General features: G+C 48.9%; 1 protein-coding gene across 1 annotated transcript; it reads left to right on the top strand.

Annotated features, from left to right (window-relative positions):
* The first annotated feature begins 10,908 nt into the window (after positions 1-10,908).
* Positions 10,909-20,261, top strand: RAP2C (RAP2C, member of RAS oncogene family). Its single transcript, XM_064670004.1, has 3 exons — positions 10,909-11,470; positions 13,191-13,510; positions 17,797-20,261. The coding sequence occupies exons 1-2, from the start codon at positions 11,198-11,200 to the stop codon at positions 13,467-13,469; spliced, it is 552 nt and encodes a 183-aa protein (XP_064526074.1). The 5' UTR covers positions 10,909-11,197; the 3' UTR covers positions 13,470-13,510; positions 17,797-20,261.
* The last annotated feature ends 3,736 nt before the right edge of the window (positions 20,262-23,997 follow it).

Raw genomic sequence — 23,997 nt, 5'->3', positions numbered from 1 at the left:
TTTATTCAATGTGGACTTAGTAATGGATAAATAGATCACTTTGATCTATTTATTATGAGAAATTAAAGAATGGAGAAATGTTTGGCTAATCCCCAATGAGTTGTGGATCTAAAATATCCTCTCCAACACGAGAAGCCATTCACCCTCCCTGGGAGGGGTCACATCAGAGTGCTTGGCAGTGTGAGGAACAGCCCCATCCTTCCCTCTTGCTTGTGCACTGGGCTGTTACTGCAGACAATGGACTGATGTGCCCAGTCCAGGTGGGACCCTGCCTCGAGTACTTTTTCAAAATGGCAGCACATGCCAACATAGGATCCCTGTGAATGGCCTGGGAGACTTCTCAGGTGTCTGTGGGCAGGGAGACCTGCACAGAGTCACAGGAAAAACTTGAAGTACATGGGGATGAGCTTGGAGGAGCAGATGCCCAGCAAGCCAGCTCTGTTGGGGTCCCAGCCAGGCTCAGGTCACTGGAAGGTGTTTGCTGCAAATGTCTTTGGCCTTTCCTCCCCATTTTGCCTTTTTCAGGGTGGCTCTGCCAATCTGTTTAGCAGCCCTGTGCTTTGTCATCTGCCCCACTGCTCCTACTGTCCTTCCCCTGGATCCGAAAGTGTAAATCCAGCCCCGAGGGGATGGCACTGTGACACCCTCAGCAGCTGCCTCCACGAGGATCCTCCAAGCGAGGCAGGAGACCCTGGTAGGATGCTGCTGCACCATTTATCTCTTCGCAGCCGCAGTTGGGTTCCACAGAGGTATTTCTGCTTTGCTCCGTGGTTCGTGTAAATTATTTGCTCATAAATGTTATCAGCGCCTTCCCAAGGGAGCTGCTGCCTTCCACCCTCTGCAGCCACTGCCTGCACACAGCCTGTGCCTGTAATCGATGTGGCTTCTGCTTTAATGCTTCACACCACTGTAATTCAGCCAATCTCCATGGCAGTGCTTCTGCTCCAGCTCCTGCATGTCCTGTGCACCCCTGGCAGTTGGCAGAGGGTGTTGTGGCTGTGTCTCCTCTGTGTCCCCACTCACCCCACAGCCCTTCCAGCCCTCAGTTTTGCCCCTAGACCTGCAGTGCAGTGGCACCTGGATGCCCGGAAGGGCTCCCACTGATGGACAGCTCCTGGTGATCATACTGGGGTGTCAAGGGACACTGGGGGTGTTTTGGGGTGCACGTGTCTGTGCCAAAGCAAAGGTGCTCCCGAGAACTTTGCAAAGCTTCTGGAAAACTGTTGTTGAAGAAATAATGCGTTTTGCTTTCTTCCACAGAAACACATGCCTGAATCAAAGCACTGGGCCGCTCACCCTGTGGGGTGAGCCTGCCCGAGTGTCACACTCTGCTGTGCCGGTGAGGAGACACAGGATGTTCCCATTAAACCATCGCTGTTCTCAGACCGGTGTGCGGGGGAATACAAAGGTAAGACCGTATGTTTGCTGGGGTGGAGGGTGCTGGTGGCCACCCCTGCCCCATGATGTCGGGGTGTGCAGGAGCAGCAGGTGCTGGCTCAGCAGTTTCCCTGCTCTGAGCTCCTTTGGGAGCTGGAAGTGCCCCGTCCTGCTTCCCTGGCCCTGCGGTGACCCGCAGCGAGGTTTGGAACAGGCAGAGCCCCAGCAGCGCTGGCAGGACGGGTGACGCAGGGGTCACACATGGTGATGTTACTTGTGCTATTGCATAAATCAAGGGGATTTTGGTGAGGGTAACGAGGGCAACTTGGGGCTCTGAGCTGGGCAGGATGAGGCCTTGGAAGACTTTAATTTCCCATGCCACATGGTCCAAGGGTGGGGTGTATGGCCGGATTTGGACCACAGAGGACCACGGGGTCAGTCAGAGGGTGGCCCATGCTGAGGAGAGAGGTGGGCTGCAGCTCCCTCCGCCAGGCTCTCACCCCTCTGCCAGCTTTGCTTAATTATGGGAAATCCTTTAAGCTTTCGCATTAGTGCTGTATTTAGGTCTGCACTGTATTAGGGCTTGGCGCGGGGAGTGGAGTCAGATTTCTCACTTAATAAAGAAGGTTTTAAAGGCATTTGTCATTGTGGGCCCAGTGCTGTGAGCCAGGACGCTGGGGTGAGCAGAGTGGGTGCTGTGGGAGGTGAGGGCGCTGGGTTGGTTCTGTGACCTGCCACACTTGGCCCTGAACAGGTCCCATCCCTCCCTGTATCCTGCCATGCACTACCCTGCGCTCGCACCCTGAGCCTTGGGACAGAGGATCGAGTCTGCCTCCATTACCCACCCAGCCGGGGTGTACCTCAGGTTGTGCATCCCGGGGCTGCAGCTGCCGACCTCCCAGCCCATCTGCATCAGCACAGCTGCTGGCAGAGCCCAGCCATCCTCCCACAAGGCTCCAGGGCTGCTGTGCTGGCAGGAGGCCCGTCCTGCTGGCAGTAAATGTGTCATGGGATGGCGATCAGGGATAATGAGTCACGAACGCCCACCACCAGCCAGCCAGCCCGCCCGGCGGGTCCTGGGGCAGGGCTGCAGAGCACTGGCAGGAGAGGGGAGAGATCTGCTGCCTCCCTTCTCTTCTGCCTCCCCCCACCTGCAGCCCCATCGACCTGCATCTTCCACAGAGCACCAAATGATGGAGCATCCCTCCAGCAGCACTCACCTGGGGCTGAGGCAACAGGTCTGCGCCCCTGGACCAGGGTAGGGATGCAGTGGTGTCCCCGTATCCCCGCTCAAAGGTGCCTGGCACTGCCACAGCTCTGCCCACTGCTGTGGGACAGCTCAGCAAGGACGGGACTAGGGGGCTGCCTGCTGAAATGTGTGTCCCCTGGACTGCAGGTAGCTGAAGCAGGGGCTGGGCCAGCTCAGAGTGTGCTGCTGGGAGCCAGGAGGAGCATCCAGACTCCCCTTTCAGTGTGGATTCTTCCTTTAATCTCTTAATTGTTGAGACAACAGAGTATTAGATCCAGATTTTGAGCTGCTGCTGGTTGTAGCTGTGGCAAATGGCCCATGCTCTTGTGGAGGGGAAAGCTCAGCCCTTGGCTTGTGTGCAGGTGAGGAGCCCTAGAGCGCTTTCTCTCCCTGCTTGGCCCCATGAGTGGCACTTGGGTACTTTGCTCTATGTCTCCAAACTCTGACTCCTGCAGCCATGCAAGGGCCCTGTCCCAGAGAAAGCCAGGCTTCTGCACCAGACCATGGCTGTTGAACAAAGGAAGGGTGACAAGCGACGTCCCTGGGCAAGCCCAGTGTGAGTACACGTGGCAGCCCCATGGCTGGGGGCTCAGCCCAGGCCTCTGGCAGCTGCCCTCCCTCTTCCCTTTCTCCCCAGACCTGTGGAGTGAGCAGGAAAAACAACATTTTCTGGGATTGTTGTGGATCTGCTACAGAACCAACTCCAGGAGCAAAAGCAGCCCCAGCACATCTCTCCAAAAAGCACTGCTGGGGTCCCCAGGGAGGGCCCCAGCCTCAGACAGAAATCATCAGATGGGGAAAGCTTTTATTTTCTTTCCATCTTTTCCTTCTCCAGGGCTGGGCTTGATTATTCCTTTCAGCAACACAAAGTGCTAGAGAGGCTCAGCAGCCAGAGATCAATTTTCTCTGCTCCTGACGCAATATCTGTGCACGGAGAAGTGGCTTTTTCCTTCCCCTCTGCATCGTGCTGAGTCTTGGTGGGTGACACCAGGGGCGGTGGCAGCTGCCTCGCCAGCGGGAGGGTGACAGGAAACCCTGTGAAGCCACACAGCCCGGCCCTGTGCCAGCCCTCACCCCGTGCAGTGCTGATGGAGGGCATCAAAGCCTTTCACTCACGGCCATTGAAGAGCAAAGCTATTGCTGGGGAAAAAATCCCAGCTCGGCTCAGACATCAGTGTCACTTCAAGGCGCAGCGCAGGATGGGACCCTCAGCTGCTGGCTGCTGTGATGTCCCCTCTCATTCACCACGAGGCACTGGCTAATGGAGAATGATTTTCTTTCTAGGGAACGTGAAAAATTTGTCTCTGCAGGAATAACATGCAAAGACCTCATGTTTAAGTGATTGGAACACAGTGGTGGCATAAGGTATGAAGACTAAACAGAGGGATTCAAGACGCTTCGCAATTACGCAGCCAAGCTAAGGAAAAAAAAAGAATTAAGAGCGTTGAGGAATTTTAAGAGGATGGGAAAGAATTTGGCATGGGATTAAAAATTGGACAAAAGATTAGAAAAGCAAAAAGCAGAGGATGAGAAAAGCCTGAGGCGTGAGGCAGATGGGCCAGAGCAAGGAGATCTGCCAGCCCATGGACAAGGACTAGCCTAGGGATGATCCTCAGCACTCTCCCCACAGCATCCCAAGTCCACATCCCCACATGAGCTGTCTCCAGGTCTGCTGTGGCACAAGGCGGAGGCAGGAGCATCCTCTCCCTGGCACCAGCATAGCTGGGCTCATTTAGGGGCTGCTGACCCCAAAGTGCCCATGGCCATGAGGCAGCGGGCCCTCGATGTAACCAGCGGCTCTGTCTGTGCAGGGACAGGGACAGGAGGCAGCTGCTGTCCTGGAGGCTGGGAGGGAGGTCTGGCCACGGCAGAGCCACGCTTGCTTTCACCAGCCACGGGTTTGATCTTCTCCAGGCTGTGCAAATTAGGAAATTCTTTGGAACACCAAAGTGTCGCACTGCAATACCGAACCAGGAAACAGCCCCTCACTGCTGAAGGCAGAGGTACAGCTGGGGTTTGGATCACCAGCTTTTATCCACAAAATGAACTCGAGCAGGTTCATAAACTGCGGAACAAAATACTAAAGACCACAGGCAATTACAGCAGAGACCTCTGGAGTCCTCCCCAGCACAGGGAGCCCAGCGAGGCTGTCGACGGCTCCCACTGCTGCTGATCCTGGCTGGCAAATATTAATTCTGTTTTTTCAAGTTGAGAAATTAACCGCTTTGCAACCCCCTCCAATTTGAATACTCTAATTAAGCAGTTCCGGTGCTTTTCTCCTCCAAGGACCTTCCCTGGCCAAGCGCTTTAACCCCTTGATTCCCGTGCTGGATTCATGGAGCAGCCAGCCTCTGAGGCCTGCTCGTTTGACTCCCTCGGATGACAATGATGGATGCCACATGTTATCCAGGCTGCAGCTTTCTGGGATATTGTGGAGACCCTCGCTGGTGCCTGGATTGCCTCCAAGTGGCCAGGTGTCCTTTCCATGGGAGCTGACAGGCTCTGGCACGGCGGACACACAGCTTTGTACCGTCGGCCTCCCTTGACAGGAAGGCTGATAAAGAGTCTCATAATGAGCTCTCCGTGTTCCCGCTCTGCAGACGGTTTGTTGGCTGTTGGCAAATGTGGTCTGGGGAGAAGCTCTGCCTGGCTGGCCATTGCTCACAGCTCTGCCACTGCACTGGTCTGGAAAACCTTCCCCTCCAGCCTCAGGGTGATCTTCTCCAGAAGCATCTCAGCCATGACCTGCCTCCGCCCTCATTGGAGCGGCCATTTGGGGACATGTGCCTGGCACAGAGACTGTCTGGTGACATTGTCACGTACACACATCCTCAGCTGTGTCTGGAGAAAAGCAATGGGTGAGAAAGTGAGTGCCATCGGCATGGGGAACAGGGCTGTGCCATGCACATGTCCTGTGATATTCTCATATGATATTCCATGATTTTAAATCAAATAGGATGTACCACCCTGCAGCACTTGGTAACAGTGGCATTGCCCTCCTGGGAAATGTATGTCCCACGTGCCACGAGTGCTGCCAGGACCCAGGTTTTGCACATCCCATCCCAGGCAGAAGTGATGCTCCGTGTTGTAAAGAGGCACAAATATTTCAGCAGAAACGTCCCCGTGTCCTGCCACCGAGGTCCTGCCACCAGGGCAAGGGGCTTGGCTGCCCCAGTGACACCGCCCGTCCCAGGGCTGGAGATGAGACAACGCAGTGGGTGTTGTGGTCTCAGGTCACTGCACAACCTGGCAGCGCCCGCCCGGGGCCTCGGCACGCTTTAATGAGCTCAGCGCCGGAGCTTCCGCCGAGGAATTAACGATTCGGAATAATACTTGTCACTTCGCTGTGAGGAAATTGTCAAGCGAAAAGCAATTTATTAAAAAAAAGAAGAAAGAAATGTTTTTGCTTATTAAGATCAACATCATATTGAAGTATCCTCTCAATACCCCGTTTGGGTTGGATTTTACGTTTTCTCTCTCTCATTCTCTCCAATGGCAGTAAAGCAGAGGGTTTCACTCGAATTAATTGCTGGCTGCTTCATTTGGCCAGCAAATTTCATGAGCAAGGTTACACATTTCTGTAGCATCTGAATTGCAAATGCTGCAGGAATGCAATAAGAAAAGGAAAACACATGGAATTTTTAAAGCAAATGGGAACTCTTCTGTTGGACATTAGTTTAAAATTGCTTTATTTTCACAAATCTTAAAAACATATCTTGACAGAATATTTACCTTGCCCACTCCTTTCTTTTAATTTGAGGTTTAAAGCAACAGGTTTGGTTTATGTGTTCACTGTTGCTTTCTGGCTTTTCAGCCTTAGGGAACTGTATTTTCAGTTTTACTCTGATGTTGGCTGGCAACTTTAAAATATTTATGTATATATATTTCTAGGGAGAAGTTGTGACACGTATTGGTGATTTGGCAAGGTCAAACCTGAGGATAGCTCCGTCCCCTCAGCTTTGCAGAAGTTCATGGAAGCAGGTACCCAAGGAGAGTGTGCCATGCTGGCATCATGCTGAGCATGTGGAGGACAGGCCAGGATTACAGCAGCTCAGACTGTGAAGGGCAGCAAGGAGATAGCTCGACGTCAGGAGAAAATAGGAAGAGAAATGACCCGTGAAACCACATTTCTGGCTGCACCACCAGCTTCCTCACGTGGAGCAGTGACTCATCACCACGCAGAGACATGGAGACCCGCTCGCCCGCCCTGGGGCAGGATGCTGATCCTGCAGCAGCATCAGAGGGGATAACCAGGAGAGAGGGCTGCTGCAGGGACAAGGGGCTGCAGGCAGTGAGTGTGGCAGGGTGTAGCAACATCATCCTCCACTGTGCTGCTGCTCAGCAGCAACAACCAGCTCCCAGCCAAGCTCTTCTAAATGGCTGGTGATCTGGTACCATGCCTGGGGACCAAAGACAGATGCTTCTCCTCCCAGAAATCCCAATAATTTCCTTGTGTCAATTATAATTCAATGCAGTCCCACTTCTGCCTCAAAATCAGTAATTGCTTTGGAAAATGTCCTTTGCCCTCTTTTGAAGTGCCAGCATGCCTTTTGTTGCTACTAAAGTAATAGCTAAAAACTGAGGAATGGCAGGAAATATGAAATTTCTGAGAAAGGTCCTCAGGATTTGCCTCTGCGTCATCTCTGTGTTGGCAGGAAAAGCTGGCAAAGAAGAAGAGTATCTCAGCAGGTTGTGAAACAGCCCAAGAATTAGGAGTCTGGGCCAGATGGACACATCCACTGTAACCTGATGGGGCTGAGATCAAAAGCTGTCATTGCAGTTACGTGACCGGTGTGACAGGACCTCCTTGCATGAGGTATGTGAGAGCAATCCCCAGTGCTCCAGCAGCCATTCCAGCCCCCAGGAGCCGGTCCCTGCCCTGCAGCTTACACGCTGAACACCATAAGGCACGGTAAGTGGATTAGCAAAACCTCTGGAAGAGGAGAAGAAGAAATGACATTTGGTCTTAAGCTGGTTTTGCACGTATTTACGCAAATGATGTGCCCATCTAGACGGCAAGTGAGGTGAAATCCAGGCTATCCCTGCTGCCCTGGCTCAGCAGCCTGCTGCAGGGCTCCTGGCAGGGAAGAGCCTGGTTTGTAGCTCGGGCAGACACAGTGAGTCAGAGCCGCGAGCCGATCGATGGGACAGCCTGTGAGAGGCGGCAGCAGCCGGGCAGCGTCCACACTGTGGCTGTGGTGGGGAGGCTTTGGCTACTGGGGAGGTGCTGCAGCCCCACCCTGGCATCCACAGGAGATGCTCCAGTCTCCTCACTCCCTCCAGAGCTTGAGGATGCTTTTCTGTCACCTCTCGGGGCTGGCTCTGCAGGGCAGGGCACTGCCCGCTCCTGTTCCTGCCTCCTTGTTGGGCACGGCACCAGGCAGGATCCATCTCTCGCACTGGTGAGATATTCCTGGCCCTTGCTTGTGCCATCTGTCTGTTCCCTGAACATCCCTGCAGGATCTCTGTCTTAGCAGGTTAATTTAATAAGGGCCTGCTTTATTGTTGCTGGCTGCGGGCACGGCGTAGAGCAGCCGAGTCCATCAGCAGCACAGAGCTGCTCTGGCAGCAACCGAATCCTGCCCGGATGTTCATTTGGGAGGGTTGTTTTGCTGGGAAAGGGCAAATCCTCCTGGGGCAGCGCCCAGGGTTGAGCCCTGCTCCTTTCTCCTTGGCAGGAGCCGTGGAGAAAGTGGCAGCAGAGATTAAATCAGGTCTTTGACCTGGGACGTGCCACACCTCACCGGGATGAGGTGGTGATAGAGAGGGAGTGGCAGCGGCGGTATCGGCAGGAGGTGCCCTGTGTGGCTGGCTCAGGGCTTGGCCATTTATGGCAGAAGCAGCTATTCCTATCCAGAGTTTCAAAACCTTTTACATCACCAGCTATTTTTGTGGGTCGGGATGTGTGGTGGGGCACAAGGCGGTGAAGGAGCTGTGCAAACAGTTTGATGAAGGGAACAACTCGTTTTAAGGACAACGAACAACCTGGTGCGTTTTGAGATGGGTCTTTTTTTTTTTCAGCTCTACATACGTATGCCCGGGTATAAAGTGCTGTTAAGTTGGGAAATAAATCTTGGGAATATAAATTGATACTGACTATGCACCCAGAGGAAAAATATCCAGTTTCCCAATCCCGTGCCCACCTGCCTGGGCTTCCCCCCAGCCCGGGAGGGAGGCGTTGCTGGTAAGTCAATTGCACAGAAATGTATTTGGCTTTTCTCCTGCTGTGCTCTTTGCCCCGTTCCTCTCCCGTAGTTCCTCCACCCATCACAAACATAAAGGACCAGCAGTGCCACAAAGACACGCACATAATGAATCTAAGTGACCGTGTAATCTCATTATTGTCACCCTCATCCTCCCTTGCCCCTTTCCTCCCTCCCCCCATTTGTCACTGTCACCGATTGTGTCATGGTTAAAATTAGATGGGAAGCTCCTCTGGGAGCAACCACGGCTTTCCTTTATCCCGAGCACCGAGTGCATTAAGGTACTTTCCAACTGCTCGTGAGTTCTAGTGGGGTTGAAGTAGGAGGCAGCCTGTTTTAATGCTCACCTTTTTACATTTTTGAGCTGATTCACCAGCCACATGAAAATCCCCCATCCAGGCACAGCCACCTCATTCCAGCAATTCACTTGACAACACAATTTTGGAGGCAGTGGCAAAGGAAGGAGAGGGGTTATTGCTTACATGTAATAAAGAAGAATCAAATTTGGTGTAACTTAAGTAAGATTTGTTCTGGAGGATAAAAATCCTTATCGAGCTTTTACCGTAATGGACCTATTCTCTTAATGGAAAGAAAGTGAATAAAATAATGCTGTTTGTGAAAACAACCACAAGCAGAGACACCTCCTCAGTAGCTTTTCTTTGGACGATTTTAGCCTTGACACCTCTCCGGGGCCCGCTGGGTGTGCAGGAGGGACGCGACAAGAACAGGCAGCGATGTCTGCCTTGGACTTGCAATCAAACACTGGGGAAAGGGACAAATCCTGCACGTCACACGTGTCTGCTGAAATTCTGCAGACCCTGAGATGCAGCAGAAACAAATTTGGTGATATCAGAGGGCAGCTTCCCCTACGGTTGGGAACGACCCAGTCATGTTTTTTTAGAAAGAAAACAGCCGTTTATTCTCTTTAGCTACTTCCTCTTAACAACGGGGGAGGGTCACTGGGAGGGGAAACGCCAGGGCCGATTCCAGGAGTGCCCGGGGATGGCTCCGGGCTCGGTGCCGTGCTGACACCTGCTGTCGGCCCTGCCGCGGGAGCCGCCCGAGCATCCCGGGTTCAGTCAGCGACACTCGTGCCGGGGCTGGGAGGCTTTTCATAGAACGGGCTCCGGAAACGGGAGGAGAAGGCAAACCACCTCTGCGAAGGCGCGGGGCAGCCGAGCAGGGAGGTTTGTGCAGCCGCGGAGGGGTAAAGACACAGGACAAAGCAGCAGGTAGAGGGAACAACTTTAATAGAATCACAGAATAGTTTAGGTTGGAAGGGACGTTGAAGGTGATCTGTTCCAACCTCCCCCCCCCGCCAAGGGCAGGGACACCTTCCACTATCCCAGGTTGCTCCAACCTGGCCTTGGACACTCCCAGGGACGGGGCAACCACAGCTTCTCTGAGCAACCTGTGCCAGGGCCTCACCACCCTCACAGGGAAGAACTTCCTCCTATTATCTAATCTAAACCTACTCTCTTGCAATTTTAACCCACTCCCCCTTGTGCTATCACTCCAAGCTCTGGTTAAATGGTCTCTCTCCGTCTGTCCTGTCGGTTCCCTTCAGATACTGGAAGGGGCACAATTCGGTAACCCCGAAGTTTTCTCTTTTCTAGGCTGAACACTCCCAATTCTCTCAGCCTTTCCTCGCAGGAGAAGTGCTCCATCCCTCTGATCCACTCCGTGTCCCTGTTTTTAACAAGCCCAGATGGCTCTTAGGGATGGAGAGCCGCGGTGCCGGTCTCCGTTCTCCAGTCGCTGTGGGTGCCACAGCCCAGTTCCCTTTCCTCACGGGGGTCTCTTTCCGGCAGGGACCTCAGAGAGGACTTTATTAACGAGTTCAAGCTCCCGCAGGAGCGGGACAGCCCCGCGCCCTCCAGTCCCGCCCCCGCCCGCCATCTTGGGGCCGGGCAGGGCCGGGCCGCGGTGCCACACCCAAACCCGTCCCCCCCGGCACAGCGGCTGCCCCGGTGCCACACCCAAACCCGTCCCCCAGCACGGCGCGACTCCGGTGCTACACTCAAATGCTTCCCCCGCGGGCGGGGAGCGGTGACGCAGCACGCCGGAAGTGAGCGGGCGGGACCGGGGCGGGGCCGCCTCCGGGTGCCGCAGCAAAACCCTTCCGGGCGGGGGCGGCCGCTGGCGGGCGGGTCCCGCGGCCGGGCCGGCGATGGCGGGAGCGCGGCGGTGAAAGGGGCGGAGAGCGGGGCCGGGGCCGCGCCGGGCGCTCGGGGGGGTGTCCCTGCCCTCAGCGCGGCGCGGGAGCAGCGGGGCCTCGCCCTTCTCCTGAGGCGCGCCGGGGCTATGCGAGGGCCGCGGTGCCGCCTGCGCTAGGCCCGGGCCCGGCGGGAGCGGCGAGCGGGGCCCGATGCGGGAGTACAAGGTGGTGGTGCTGGGCAGCGGCGGGGTGGGGAAGTCCGCCCTGACCGTGCAGTTCGTCACCGGCACCTTCATCGAGAAGTACGACCCCACCATCGAGGACTTCTACCGCAAGGAGATCGAGGTGGACTCGTCGCCGTCGGTGCTGGAGATCCTGGACACGGCGGGCACCGAGCAGTTCGCCTCCATGCGCGACCTCTACATCAAGAACGGGCAGGGCTTCATCCTCGTCTACAGCCTGGTCAACCAGCAGTCCTTCCAGGTAACCTCGCCCCGCACGGAGCCGTCCCTGCCCCGGGGAAGGCGCTGGGCTGGGCAGGAAGTTTTTTGAGGGTGGCCACGTGTGCGGTGTGAGCGCGTTATCAGCGAAGGGCCAAAAAGTGTAAATGCCCGGCTTGAAAGCGCGTTTGCCAGCCCCGCTTCCTGGTTGAAACTGCTTGCTTCGCAGGTACTTATCAGGGTGCCACCATTGTTAAATCCCACGCAGTGCTGGAGAACAATGACCAGCTCCCACTTCTCCAGCAGAAATCTCTTGGCAATCCCCTTTTGTGAAGAAATCACTCGATATTAAAAGCGAGGCTTCCCCTTCCAACCCCCCCCCTTTCCTAAAAGGCATGTTTCTGCAGTTGCTCCTGAAGAGAGCCTCATTGTTCTGCAGTTGTGACTTGTTAAGTGAGCTGCTATTTTCCGCCCCCTCCCCCCAAAATATATTTCTGTCCAGTGTGAGCTCGTTGCTCTCACAGCATAGGTGGGGCTCTGGCGAGGAGAACCAGCCACGGATGATGATTTGTGGGCCTGGATTTGATTTCTGCTATTAAAACTCTCCAAAAAAATATTGAAATATCTCTGCCAGTAACTGGTCTGAGCTGCCTCTAGAAGCGAGGCTTTGTTTTTGGGCAGTAAGCGAGTTCAGCAGTGCTGTGAGCAGCGCAGGGATTTCCAGCTCCTGCGTTGGCCTGGGCTGCCGAGCTGGGTGTGTTCCAGCTGGTTGGCAAGACCTTGCACACCCCCACTGGAGCGGCGCGTTTGCTTCTGCTGGAGGCTAAACCTTATCTTAGCAGAGGCCTTGAAACAAGCCGGAGACATACTTATCTTTGGAAAACAACAGCAGTGACATTGGGATGCTTCTGCTCTCGTTTTCACTGATTTTGGGGGGCCAGGGAGCTCCCATTATCCAAGGAATGGATGCACAGTTAGTAATCCACCCTGTTAATATTTAATTATCCCCGTCTGTCTGCATCGTGTTTGCTCTGGAGGCTGTAGGTGTAAACCACTCTGCAGCTCTTTACAGAGAGGTAACTTCAAACGCTGGAATTGCTTTGTCTGAGAACTATGCAAGAATTTGTAGGACTTAGTACTGATAGTAACTTAAAACACTCAGGGGGCAGAGGAGGCTGACTCAGACTTTCAAGTGTAAACTCCCCATGTCGGCTCAGACTTGAATAAATGCATCTCTAGGTAATAAAATCTCTTTACAGCATCTAATTTGGTTACTTACATGGGATTAAATGTGTTCACAATGAATTATTTCATTCTACAAGTGAGAAGACTTTATTTAAATTGCTGGCTTTCTCAAGCTGTAAACTAAGCACAAACTTCCTAAATGGTTGTGTAATGGTGTGGTCCTGTTAGGATTACAGGTCCTTAGACTGGAGACAACTTCTTCAGAAAGCTGAAACCAGCTTTCAAAGCAGTGATATCCTGTCTTCCTCCAGCTGAGCTGACTGTCTGAGAGCACAGCAGTCACTTTCTGTTTGTATGTGCACATAAATGCTATAAAATGTGCATGCTTTTATAGAAAAGAAAAAATTACTTTTTTTAACAATTAGTGGTAAGTTTTCTCTGAACTCTGCAATGACTGTGAACTTGGCAAGTCTTTGGATGTATTTTTCATGTTCTTTTGCACATGAGGATTATTAAGATATGCTTCTGTAGCAATTCCATGTGATTGTGTGTACTAACCAGTTGGATTGTTTGACCAGGACATCAAGCCGATGAGGGACCAGATTGTCCGGGTGAAGAGATACGAGAAGGTTCCTCTGATCCTGGTGGGGAACAAAGTGGATCTGGAGTCGGAGAGGGAGGTGTTATCTGCAGAAGGCAGAGCCCTGGCTCAGGAGTGGGGTTGTCCCTTCATGGAGACGTCAGCCAAGAGCAAAACAATGGTGGATGAACTGTTTGCTGAGATCGTCAGGCAAATGAACTATGCCTCCCTGCCTGAGAAACAGGATCAGTGTTGTACAACTTGCATCGTCCAGTGAGAGAAATTAAGAAAAACCTCAACCATGGCCATACAGAGCAGGTTGGTGGAACAGTTGTCACTAACTGAGGTGCACAAACACACTGTTTGAGTAAGCAGAAAAAGTGACAGGGAGTCTGAAGTGAAGCAGTCTAACCTGGAGGCAACCTTCCTCCGAAAGAGGAAGACCTTGTGCACTTGACTATTTGAGTCAGATGGACTTGTTGTGTTACCTCAGTAGGGTTAGTCAGGGAATGCTGCGTTTGCTTGCAGTAATTTTACAATGACACAAAGTGTATGATCTCATCTGCACCTATTTTGACTGTCAGTGCTGTATTTGACGTTATGTTATCCTTAATGTTTTGTGATGTTCCTGTAGTTGGTATCTGGATTATTTTCAAGTAGTGGGAGTTACCTGGGAGTTCAGTGGGATTATTGTGACCAAGTTTCCCAATAGTTTTGCTGAGAAGACTTTGAGCTTGTTTAAAATAAACAGAATTCTGTGGTACAGAAACTGAATGTACTTAGAGTACCCTTCTGCCTTATCAGAAGTTTCTCTTGGAAGAAAACCAACCTGAGTGGTGAGAAGTGGCTTGAAGCCCACATGTACTAGTCAAGGGTGTGCACAAAGTGCTCTTCATCTGAAATGTCCAGAGCAGAGAACACACTGTAAAATGGCTTCCCAGTGCACGGCTCTCCTTTCCCCAGTGACTCATAAGAGGTGTGATGACAGAGGCAGAGGGGCCTCTGCAGAGCTTCCCCTGTGTCAGGTGTTGCTTTGATTTGTATTTTTTTCCTCAAGGACAGCTGCCTTTGACCCTTCACACACGTGGTGGTTGTTTTCAGTACCTTTTTCACCTGATGGTGACAATGGGTCTGTTCCTTCCCTGTGCACAGCAGTGCTGTCATTCCTGTGAGGTGGTTCTGGACCCCTCCCAGCTGTTGTTTCCCCTGTAGCTGTTCCAGGTCTGGTTTCAGCATTGGCTTGAATCCATATTACTGCAAAGGGCTCTTCCACACCATTGGTGTGCTCTGTGTGCAGCCAGCTGGTCCTTCAGTTGTCCCTTGGACCTGTCTTGACGAACAACTCCTCATGATCTCTGAGGGCAAGTGCAGGAATGAGGGAGGACGTGAAAATTCAGGGGAAGGAACTACCCCTTTTGACAGCTGCACTGCTTGAGGCTCAGACTGCCACTGCCACGTTAGTAACTCCTGCTCAACTCAAGGAGCTTTTTGTGTCTGAGTGACAAGAGGGAAAATAGGTTGTCACTGGAAGCTTTGGACCATGTATCCTCTTTAATCTTGAGTGCAAGGTCAGAGAGTGAAGTCTCAAAGCTTGTCTTTGAGATTGTTATCAAGTGCTTTGTGAATGTAAAATTTTAGATGCTCGTGGCCCTGACACTGTCATGCTATGGGTACTACATGATGTTTTTATCTGCAGTTCTGTGAAATTAGGAAGGGCTGCTGTCACTGTAAGAGGTGTATGTAAGTTCAAGATTTACTTGCTGAAAGCTGAGCAAAGTGTTTGTACTGGAGCAGAGAAAAATGCAAATTAAGACTTTCCTTGTACAGTAATCACACCAGCAGAGCCTGTAGGGTTATAGGAAGGAATGAATCAAAGGAATTACTGCTTTTTTTAGTGAGGTGCTGCAGGGTTATAATACCCTGAGTTGCATGTAACAATTGCAATGTTGCAGCTATTTCTAAGGCAGCTTCACAAACAGGATTATGTGGATTGAAGTATGGTGCCAAAGTTATGGCAGTCCCCTGGGTTACTAGTGGTTCATCTTGTGCAGGTTACTGTCTTCAACTCTGACAAAATCAGGCCTTTCATCTCTAAAATACTTCCAGAATTGGTTTCTTCTAAGGGAGGTTTCTTTATAACCTGTCTGCTTCTGGATTTAGCATTAAATAGCAAGTTTAATCTTAGAAGTGAAATTGAGGTAGGGGCAGGGCCACATATTATTCCTTTGAATCATAACTTGTGCCTGGATTTGGTGGGTTTCCTAAGCATGCTCTTGCTTCAGAAGAAACATCTGTCTTCTTATGTCTTTGTGACCCCTTAAGTCAGAGGTTCCTGAGCTTTTGTAATATAGATTTCCTCTTCTTCCTTCTGCCTAGCTTAGAGTCACACCAAGCCTCTAGCATCAAACTGCTTCCTTGCTTCTAGGAAATGCTGCCTCTGCTCAGTGTAGTCTCATCACTTGTGCCAAGCAAGCCTTTCCTTCCTGAGCTGCTTTTTATTTAGTCCAGATCTTGCCATGTCTGGAACTTTAATTACTCATCCTGGCTCTTCACAGGCTTCATGCTCTGTGTCTTTCATTTCAACCTCACATTTTTGGGGTATTTTCCTCTTCCTGGCTCCCACCCTGTCCTCGTTCTTTGATTGAGTAGATGTAGGATCTCATTAACTTTATCATAAACCTTTGCTGCCTGATAATTTCTTCTGATGTGCTCAGGTGTAGGAGAGGTGCTGATGGTGTCTTGTGATAGCCCTAATCAGCTTCGTAATCCTTCTGCTTATCTGTGATGGAGGAAACAATTGCTGCATGTCAAACCTCTGCTTTAGCAGTGACCCCTCCTAGGCAAACTGAAACTGAGAAGTGGAACCAGCTGTCTGCAAACCGGTGTGTAGGAAGTGGGCTTGAACTGTAGCTGTGTCCTGGGATAATCACCATCATCATCATCATCTCTGAGTTCTGTAACCTTGTGTCCAGGAGGAGCCTGAGGTGTGGGTCAGTTGTTCACAGTGAAATATGTAGCAGCAGTTTGTGCAGTCCCTGCAGTTTTCTGGTGCAGAAATCCACGAGAGATGCCTTGAGTGAAATCAAGGATGGAACATAACTGCATAGTTGGGATAACCCATAGTTTATTTCAGAAATGTGCGTCGTTCTTGCATCCTGTTTCCCCCCCTCTCCTTTCCTGCTTCTACAGTGGTCTTGTGTTGTTTTGTTGCATTCAAAGATGTGAGATTTCCAGCAGCTGCTCTCTGTTCCTTGCTCTAGTTTTTCTCTTGAATTTTCAGTATGACTGTTTTGTATTTTAAATCTTCTTTAAAATATGGCATCTGTTACAGTCCTTGTGCATTAAAGGCTTTCTGTAGGGATACTGATCAGATTGGGAACACCTTAATATTGAGGTGAAAGGCTGATGCTGATGAGTGATTCCTGTCCCCTCCATTCATGAGTAACTGATATTAGCAAGGCTGAAGGAAGAGTGTTCCTCTCTAGGCATAAAAACTGAAAGTGTACTCTCTTGTGGTCTGTGTGGCTGTGCAATGCAGGGTTTGCTGCTTTGACAGTACAGGGACCCTCCCCATCTAAAACTCATGGACCAGCAGCAGTGTGGGGTAGGAATGATCTCACCAGACTGGGAGAGAATTACTGTTAGCTGGGACACATACAAACAGGCAAGAAAAACCTGGCTGTTTGTTCCCATCAGGGCAGGAGTGCTGCTTCTGAATGTTGGGGGTGACCAGTTGTTAGGCAAGAAGAGGAACCCTGGCTATATCAGAGCACTCTGTCATGACTAACTGGCCCTCTGTCATGACAGAAACTGTTAATTGAGAGCAAATCAACAGCTGAAAAGAAACAGTGCAGTAGGAAACATAAGGTCCTGACTCCTTTGGAGAAATTACTTCAGGAATAGAGAAGACTCCTCAAAATCCCTGAAAATCCAAGGATCAAGCTAGAGTAAAGTACATGCATGTGCATATGAAAAACAGGTTTCTACAGACTTTGAGCTTCACCTGAGACTTTCGGGATATCTCTGAAGATAAATCCTGTGAGCTACAAGCAAGTTATCAGAAATACAAAGGTGTTTTGGTCACATTGGTAACGTGTTTGTGTGCTTGATTGAGAATGCTGGTATTATAGTTCTGTCCCTGCTGAGGCTGTCTCATGAATGTTAAGGGGCTTTTTTGAGTAGTCATTTAGAGGATCTGATTACTGAGAACTCAGATGTCAAAACTGAGTGAGTTGGCTCATCTCCCTGTTCCCAGAACTTGTGCAAAATGCAATTGCTTCGTGTTACTGGGTGTTCACCAATGCAAAGCCCCAGCATAGGTGTATTTGTACAGGAGAACTTAAATTTCTTGGTTGTTTCAGATCTTTAGATGCAGTTTAGAATCCCACAGAGGCAGCTCTTATGAAGTTCATAGAAATAAGTTATCTGCTTCCCTCTTGTATTACCAGAGTTAGTGGAGGCGAACTTAGGGAATGCCACTGTGTAAAGCAGTGCTTTTGGAGCTCAGTATGGAAAACTGATGGTTCCACATGGTGGGAAGAGCTGAGTTCACTTTGGACGTGTGTTGAATATGGCTTTCATTAGTTATTTTGTTTAAATTGCAGATAAAACTCAGAGGAAACTTGCACAGATGCTGCTTTGGAGAACTTTCAGCCCAGGTTGCAGAGCTGAGCCTTGGTAAACCTGTCTCTATTACAGCACATTGCCATACATCTAAGTGCATAAGGTTGGTGGCCTCCAGGATCCACACACCTTGATCGGAATGCTTAGCATGTTTACCATAAGTTTTAAAATCTGTTCTTTATCTATCAGTCCTTTTATAGCTTTCTAAGTTCATATAATGGCTAATATGCAAGAGTTCATTTTTAATATTTTAATTGATTTCTTTAATCAATTTCTGAACTTGTATTTATTAAATACTTAAACTCAGTATTACCTACTCAATGCCTTTTAAAAGAAGAGAGTTTTAATGGAGAATAAATTGAGCCTTAAACAAATGGTTACTTCTGTATATTACCTCGCATCAGTGCTTATTTCTATTTGCAAGGTTTTCTCCTACAAGGTAGTTGGTCATTCTTTGAGACTTTTTGTTTACGTGTGACAGTGTCATGAAAAGATACTGAAGGCACCTCTGTATGGATGTAGTATCCCTTTTCTTGGCAAATGTAGCTGTGACAATGTGTTTGTAACTGGTCCTATTTGACAACAGGGATTACTTGGAACAGGATGCAAAGTCTCCAGCTGATGTTTCTTGCAATCTTGGGTTTCTTAATCAAAAACGACAATTGTAGCATTGAAAAATGGCAGCACACTTTTCCTTCTACTGAGTTTCTAAACTTGCTTGTTTACAAATAGCTTCTCTATGCCTTTGAAAAGGGATAATGTATCCTTCAAAATGGGCTGTCTGCATAGCCTGTCAGCTCAGCTTTGCCTGGCACAGTAAGAGACATCTAGTAGACCTCTGCACATGTAAATCTAATGCAAATAAGATCACTTTACATTTTATAGTTCCTAATATTTGTCTTTCTGAATAATATTTTAAAGCAATATTTGTTAAAGTTTTTCTTGCACTGTCACAAATTGCTTTTTAGTTTGGTTTTTTTTCCCCCAATAAACAAGTTTAATACTAGAGACAAGTTGGTGAAACAAGGGGAAAAGCACCAGGTTTCGGTGATACTAACTGCAAGCGTGCTTTAAACAGCCATTGCCTTCCTTATTGTTTACCTGATCAACATTTTCTCTGAATACTTGAAAATTTTAACAATAACACAGGTATAAAGAGCAGAATGAAATTGTACAAAGAGCAGACAAAATCTTTTTGTTCAGTTTATTAACGTGTTGCATACATGAGAGCTTTTTCTAGCAGTGGTTTAAAATGTGTAATTTTTTTTTGCAGAAATTTAATAACTGCAGCTCACCTACTGCACCAAAGTTCTAGGTTTTTAGGAGCCCAGCTTTAGTCATTTGAACATGCTTCTAGAAATGTACATTCTTTCCCTGTAATAGCTAAATAACTATGAGAAAAGCTCCAGTAAAAGCAGTGATGGATATATGAGGTTAAGCAGTTGAAAACTCATTAATTGTATTCTGGATGATGGCATTTAAAACAATAAAAAGATCACCGGTACAGTATCTCAACATTAATGTGTTTTATTGGTAATAATGCAGGCTGACTTTACAGTGTTAGCAGAAATAAAGATTCTGAGTCTACATTCAGTGTTGAATTTGAATCCTGAAAAGAAGAAGACACCAGGATTTCTGCCTGATTATTGAAACACCTGATTTTTTTTCTGTGGGGTTACTTGAAGTTTTTTTTTCCCCTGTTTGTACAAACTTCATAAACAGGCTGAGGCTAATACTTAGGTTTGCACTTTAATATCAGAATTAAACCAAACCTTGTATTCAAAGTAGATTTTTTTAAGTGATGGTTGTTGATCTTTTTTGTAGGTTGTAAGGAAGTAATAGGAAATAAAGGTAATTCATAAAGATCCTAGTTTTCCTTTGTCTAAGGAGGAAAAAGTTGGTTGATATTGATCAGTGGTTCATTCCTATGGGTAGTTTTCAAACCAGTGTTCATTTTCATTGACCTCAGCGAAAAAAAAAAGAAAAAAGAAAAAAAAAAAACCTTAAGAAACTTGAACTAGCTTAGAGTGACAGGACTGGGAAAACGAGAGATGGTTTCTTCAGCACACTTTGGGGGGAAAAAGGGACCAAAAGTTTATTTAGGCTTCCTCAATAGTTTGCATGTGAAGTTGCTTATTAGAGTAAGAGGCTAATAATAAATGCAATATGTATTGTCTTTACTATGGCATCTGTTTAGGAGTTGTTCAAATCACTGCAGTAGGGCTCTACAAATAAAAAATGTAATCTAACATCAAGTATCTAATGTACTGTATCTTTATCAGTGATAGGTGAAATCTGGAATAACAAGTGCAAAAATGGAACAATTACCTATAATGCTTTGTAAAAAGTTTTTTCCAGTAGAATTCATTCTTGTCATTTTGTAAGACAACCCTACAGTCCACCTGTTTGTAACTTTTTTAATAAAATAGATACCTGTATTACCAAACTGGGGTGACTAGTCTGTGTTCAATTTTTTCTGGACTGGGCTGAACTGACAAGCTGCTGCTGCTTGTTTTTTTGGTTGGTTTTGGAGTTTTTAAGGTCCTGGTTGTTCTAAATGCAGTAACTGTTTCTGAATTACCATGAGTGAGCCTTTCTGTTGCAGGGGGAATGGGGTGTACTGCTGTGCCCTGGCTGGGTGTAAAGCTCTGAGAAGAGGGAACAAGGGCCGTGGATCATCTCCTGTGCCCGGCAGGGACCCCTCCGAGCTGGGGAGCCTGTTCAGAGCAGCCATGGGGCCTCTCCTCACAGGCCAGTATGATGGTGTTTTGTTCAGAAGTGTCTCTCTTGTCCAAATCTTTAATGTTCTTGTTTTTCATACAGGCTTTTATGTGTGTGAAGATGGCCCTGAGTCCTGACATCACCTTGCAGCGTCTGTAGCTGCTCTTCATCCAGAGCTGACATCTCCCCACCATGCCAGCAGAGCGAGGCTCTTGGAGCTCTGCTACAGGAGAGGCACAGGAATTTTCTAGAAAATCTTACAGCTGAGAGTGCCCAAAGCCATTTGATAACAATTATCTTAAATGCTCAGTAAAAGCCTCGAATTTGCCAAGTCAGTGATTGTCATTTGGGCCCTGTAACAAAAAGTGCATCTTCCAAGAACATGCAGTCTTGGCACTGACCTTTAGTACTGTGCTTGTAACTAAAGCTGTGTCTTAATGTTAAATGTGATTTCAAGAGGAAAAACTTGCTGCCTTGGTACCTTCAGTTCTCAGTGATGTGTCAACAGGCAAAACCACGTAGCCTGCTCACTGCCCCTCCTCCAGCTGAAACAGCGTTAGCCTTATCTTGTAGGTGGGTTTTTGTGCTGTTTCTTCTTCCTGCTCACACTTCCTTTGCTGAAATGGAGCAGTAGTTTCCATCTTGAGAGGAAGATGACAGAGAAGAAGGGCAGACTGCCCTTCTAAGTGATTTTGGGCGATATGTCTGCCTTCTTGACCTTGGCAAGTGTGACTTGGCAAGTGTGACCTTGACTAGTGTGACTGCAGCACAGGCGTGAGGCCTCTTCCCACCCTGCTCCCCCACCCAGCACGGGTGGCACGTAACTGCACCACTGATGAGGGCAGAGCTGGGCCCTGCAGCCACGCTGGGTGCTCTGGGGTACAAACCACCAGCCACACCAACCCCACAGTGGGGACAGCCCAGGAGGAAGCACAGAGAGGGACCCTGTGTGGGTGGAGGGTGAACCGCCGGCCACACCTCGTGTGGAGCTGCGCGCTCTTATCTGCCCCAGTAGGCTGGGCTGTAATTACAGTGTGAAACTAGGTGGAAGTGTCTAGTCTTAATTAAAATGAGATACACGGCTTCTGAAGTAATACATGTTGACCTGTGTGGGTTCTCTCTGCTGGGAAGTCGGCAGCCCGGGTAGCTGGGTTTGCTGGTAGTCACTTCGGTTGGGTGAGTCACCGTGCTCGCAGCTGGAGGAAGCACTCGCAGCTCCTGTAGCTGCAGGCGAGCTCTGTCAGGAGGAGACATGGCCCTGTGCTCTGCACTCTGAAAGTGAAATAATGTGGCTTTTGGGTTTTGTCTCTGCCTGGCCAATACAGCTGCGAGGAACAGAAGGACTGTCACCTGTAGATCAGCACAGCGTTCAACCCAAGGGTGATGTCCCACCTGCTGTGGTTTGTGCACGCTGCTGAGGGCAGCACTGAGCTTACGATCACCAGGCTGGCAGCGACGATACCGATCGACTGCAAGTTTGTAGGGGGTGAAACTTGTTCTCTGTGGGAACAGTGTATTTAGTATGGAATCAGCCTATTTGCCTCTGGTGCTCTCTTTCAAAGCAGACGTTCTCTTCAAGTCCCTCCAAAAGGTCTGGAGCAGTAACTGCAATATTTGATGGGGAAGAGTCTCTCGTGTTGCAGGAATCTGCAAAATATTCATTTGTAGGGGAGGCTTTACTGTTTGTTCTGTGTCGTGTCTGTGCTCCTTGATGTTCTGCTGGTTCTGTCTGAGTGCACTGTGACAGCTTTCTAGCAGTGACTTACTTTCTCCTAATCATATTTCCAGCGATTAGGCTTGTGTGGGATTTGAGACTCCACAACACTGCCTGTTACTGGGTGACCTCAATTGCTCTTGCCTGGGAAGAAAAGTGGTAACTGTAGCACTTCCCTCCTGGGGGCATGTGGAAGGGTGTGTTGGACTTCCTTGGAATCGGATGCACCAGCATCATAGAATTGGACTTCTTGCAGGTAAATAAATAAGTGGGCTAGATCTTAAATAACAATATTGAAAAATTATCAGACTTATGAAAACTGTTAGTATCTTTTACATATTTGTGAGACTATAATGTAGCTGGTTCAGTCTTAGACTTCTTGTGCTTCTACTGAAAGGCATAATTGATAAATGACTGCAGCTCAGTAAACCAGACATTCAGCTTTTTGGGAGCTTTCTGGCTCTTGAAGTTACTTTTGTCTCTTTTTTCCTACTGTTAGGCTGACTAGTTCATACAGTTTTATATTCTTAGAAGATCTGCCTTGACATTAGACTTAAATTATCTGATCAGCCCAGAAAAGAGAAAATATATTTACTGTTTGTGACATTCCTTAAGGGCTACTTGTCTTTTTGGGAATTGACACATGGGATGATCAATTATCAGCTTGGGATTTGTCCTACTGCTGGGATAGATCTTAAAACCTTTTTCTTAAAATCAAATAAGAAATGATTGTGTGATCGGCAACAGCCTGGCTGCTATGGGAAAACAAGAAGAAATAAACTGAATTTTCAGCAAAGCTGATTTATGCTGGAAAAAAGAGAAATCTGCTCACAGAACACAGCTGAAGTGCTGGAGGAAGCTGCAGCTACATGGGGTGGTGGAGAATTTTCAAAGATGCTATTGGATAAGCACTGCTGGAGGAAGGAGTGTGTGAGGCTGTACAGCTCCTGCTTCTGTACACTGGGCTGTGTCGTGGGATCTCTGAAGTCCTTTCCAGCCCTGTGTCTCTGCAACCACAGTGACATTACTGCTCCTGGCATTATTTTCCATTCATTGTTCCAGGAATTAGCACAGCCTTGCCAAATGCTCTGTGTCTAATCTCAGTAATGCAGATGTATTTTTAATAGGTTAGAAGAAAGGTTTTAGCTGCAGGGCCTGCCTGGTGTCAGGCTATGGTTAGAAGTACCTTGGTGTCCAGCTGGGTTCCTTTCCTTCTAGCTGTCTATCCTGTTCAGTACCTGTAGCTCAGCATCTTAGACCATCCAAATGATTTCCTCTTGGGACCCAATTTAATAATCTAGGAAGGTTTTATGAATGTACCCCTGAAACCTTGGGACAGGCATGATGTAGGAATGTTTCCTGTTCTTTGAAATATGTCTGTTTCGTAGCTGCCAACATCTGCCAGAAGGCCCTGGAAGATGAACCACAAGGTTGGGATTATCTTTGATCACTACAAAAGTACCAAGCTCACAGCTTCAGGTGGGTGTTGCTCTCTTGTCCTCCCTCCACTGCCTGCTATGAAGAGTGGCTCTGGCACACCTTTTGCTCTACTGTGAGCTGGATACCTGGAATTTGGCACACCTTGGTAGGACTGAAGTGTGATGAGGGTCTTTTGAGGAAGAATAAAAGGAAAAGACAGGAGTGACGGAAGAGAGCTACCTGAGAGGGAAACATTAATAAAACTCAGGCTTAAAAATCCATATGGTGAGATGGGTGTGATCCATTGGCCTGGAGGTACCTGGAGAAC

Source organism: Pseudopipra pipra, chromosome 13 (assembly GCF_036250125.1).
Source record: "Pseudopipra pipra isolate bDixPip1 chromosome 13, bDixPip1.hap1, whole genome shotgun sequence".
In the NCBI taxonomy this organism is placed as follows: Eukaryota; Metazoa; Chordata; class Aves; order Passeriformes; family Pipridae; genus Pseudopipra; species Pseudopipra pipra.
The sequence above is the reverse complement of the archived record's forward strand: the minus strand, read 5'-3'. Positions and strand labels throughout refer to the sequence as shown.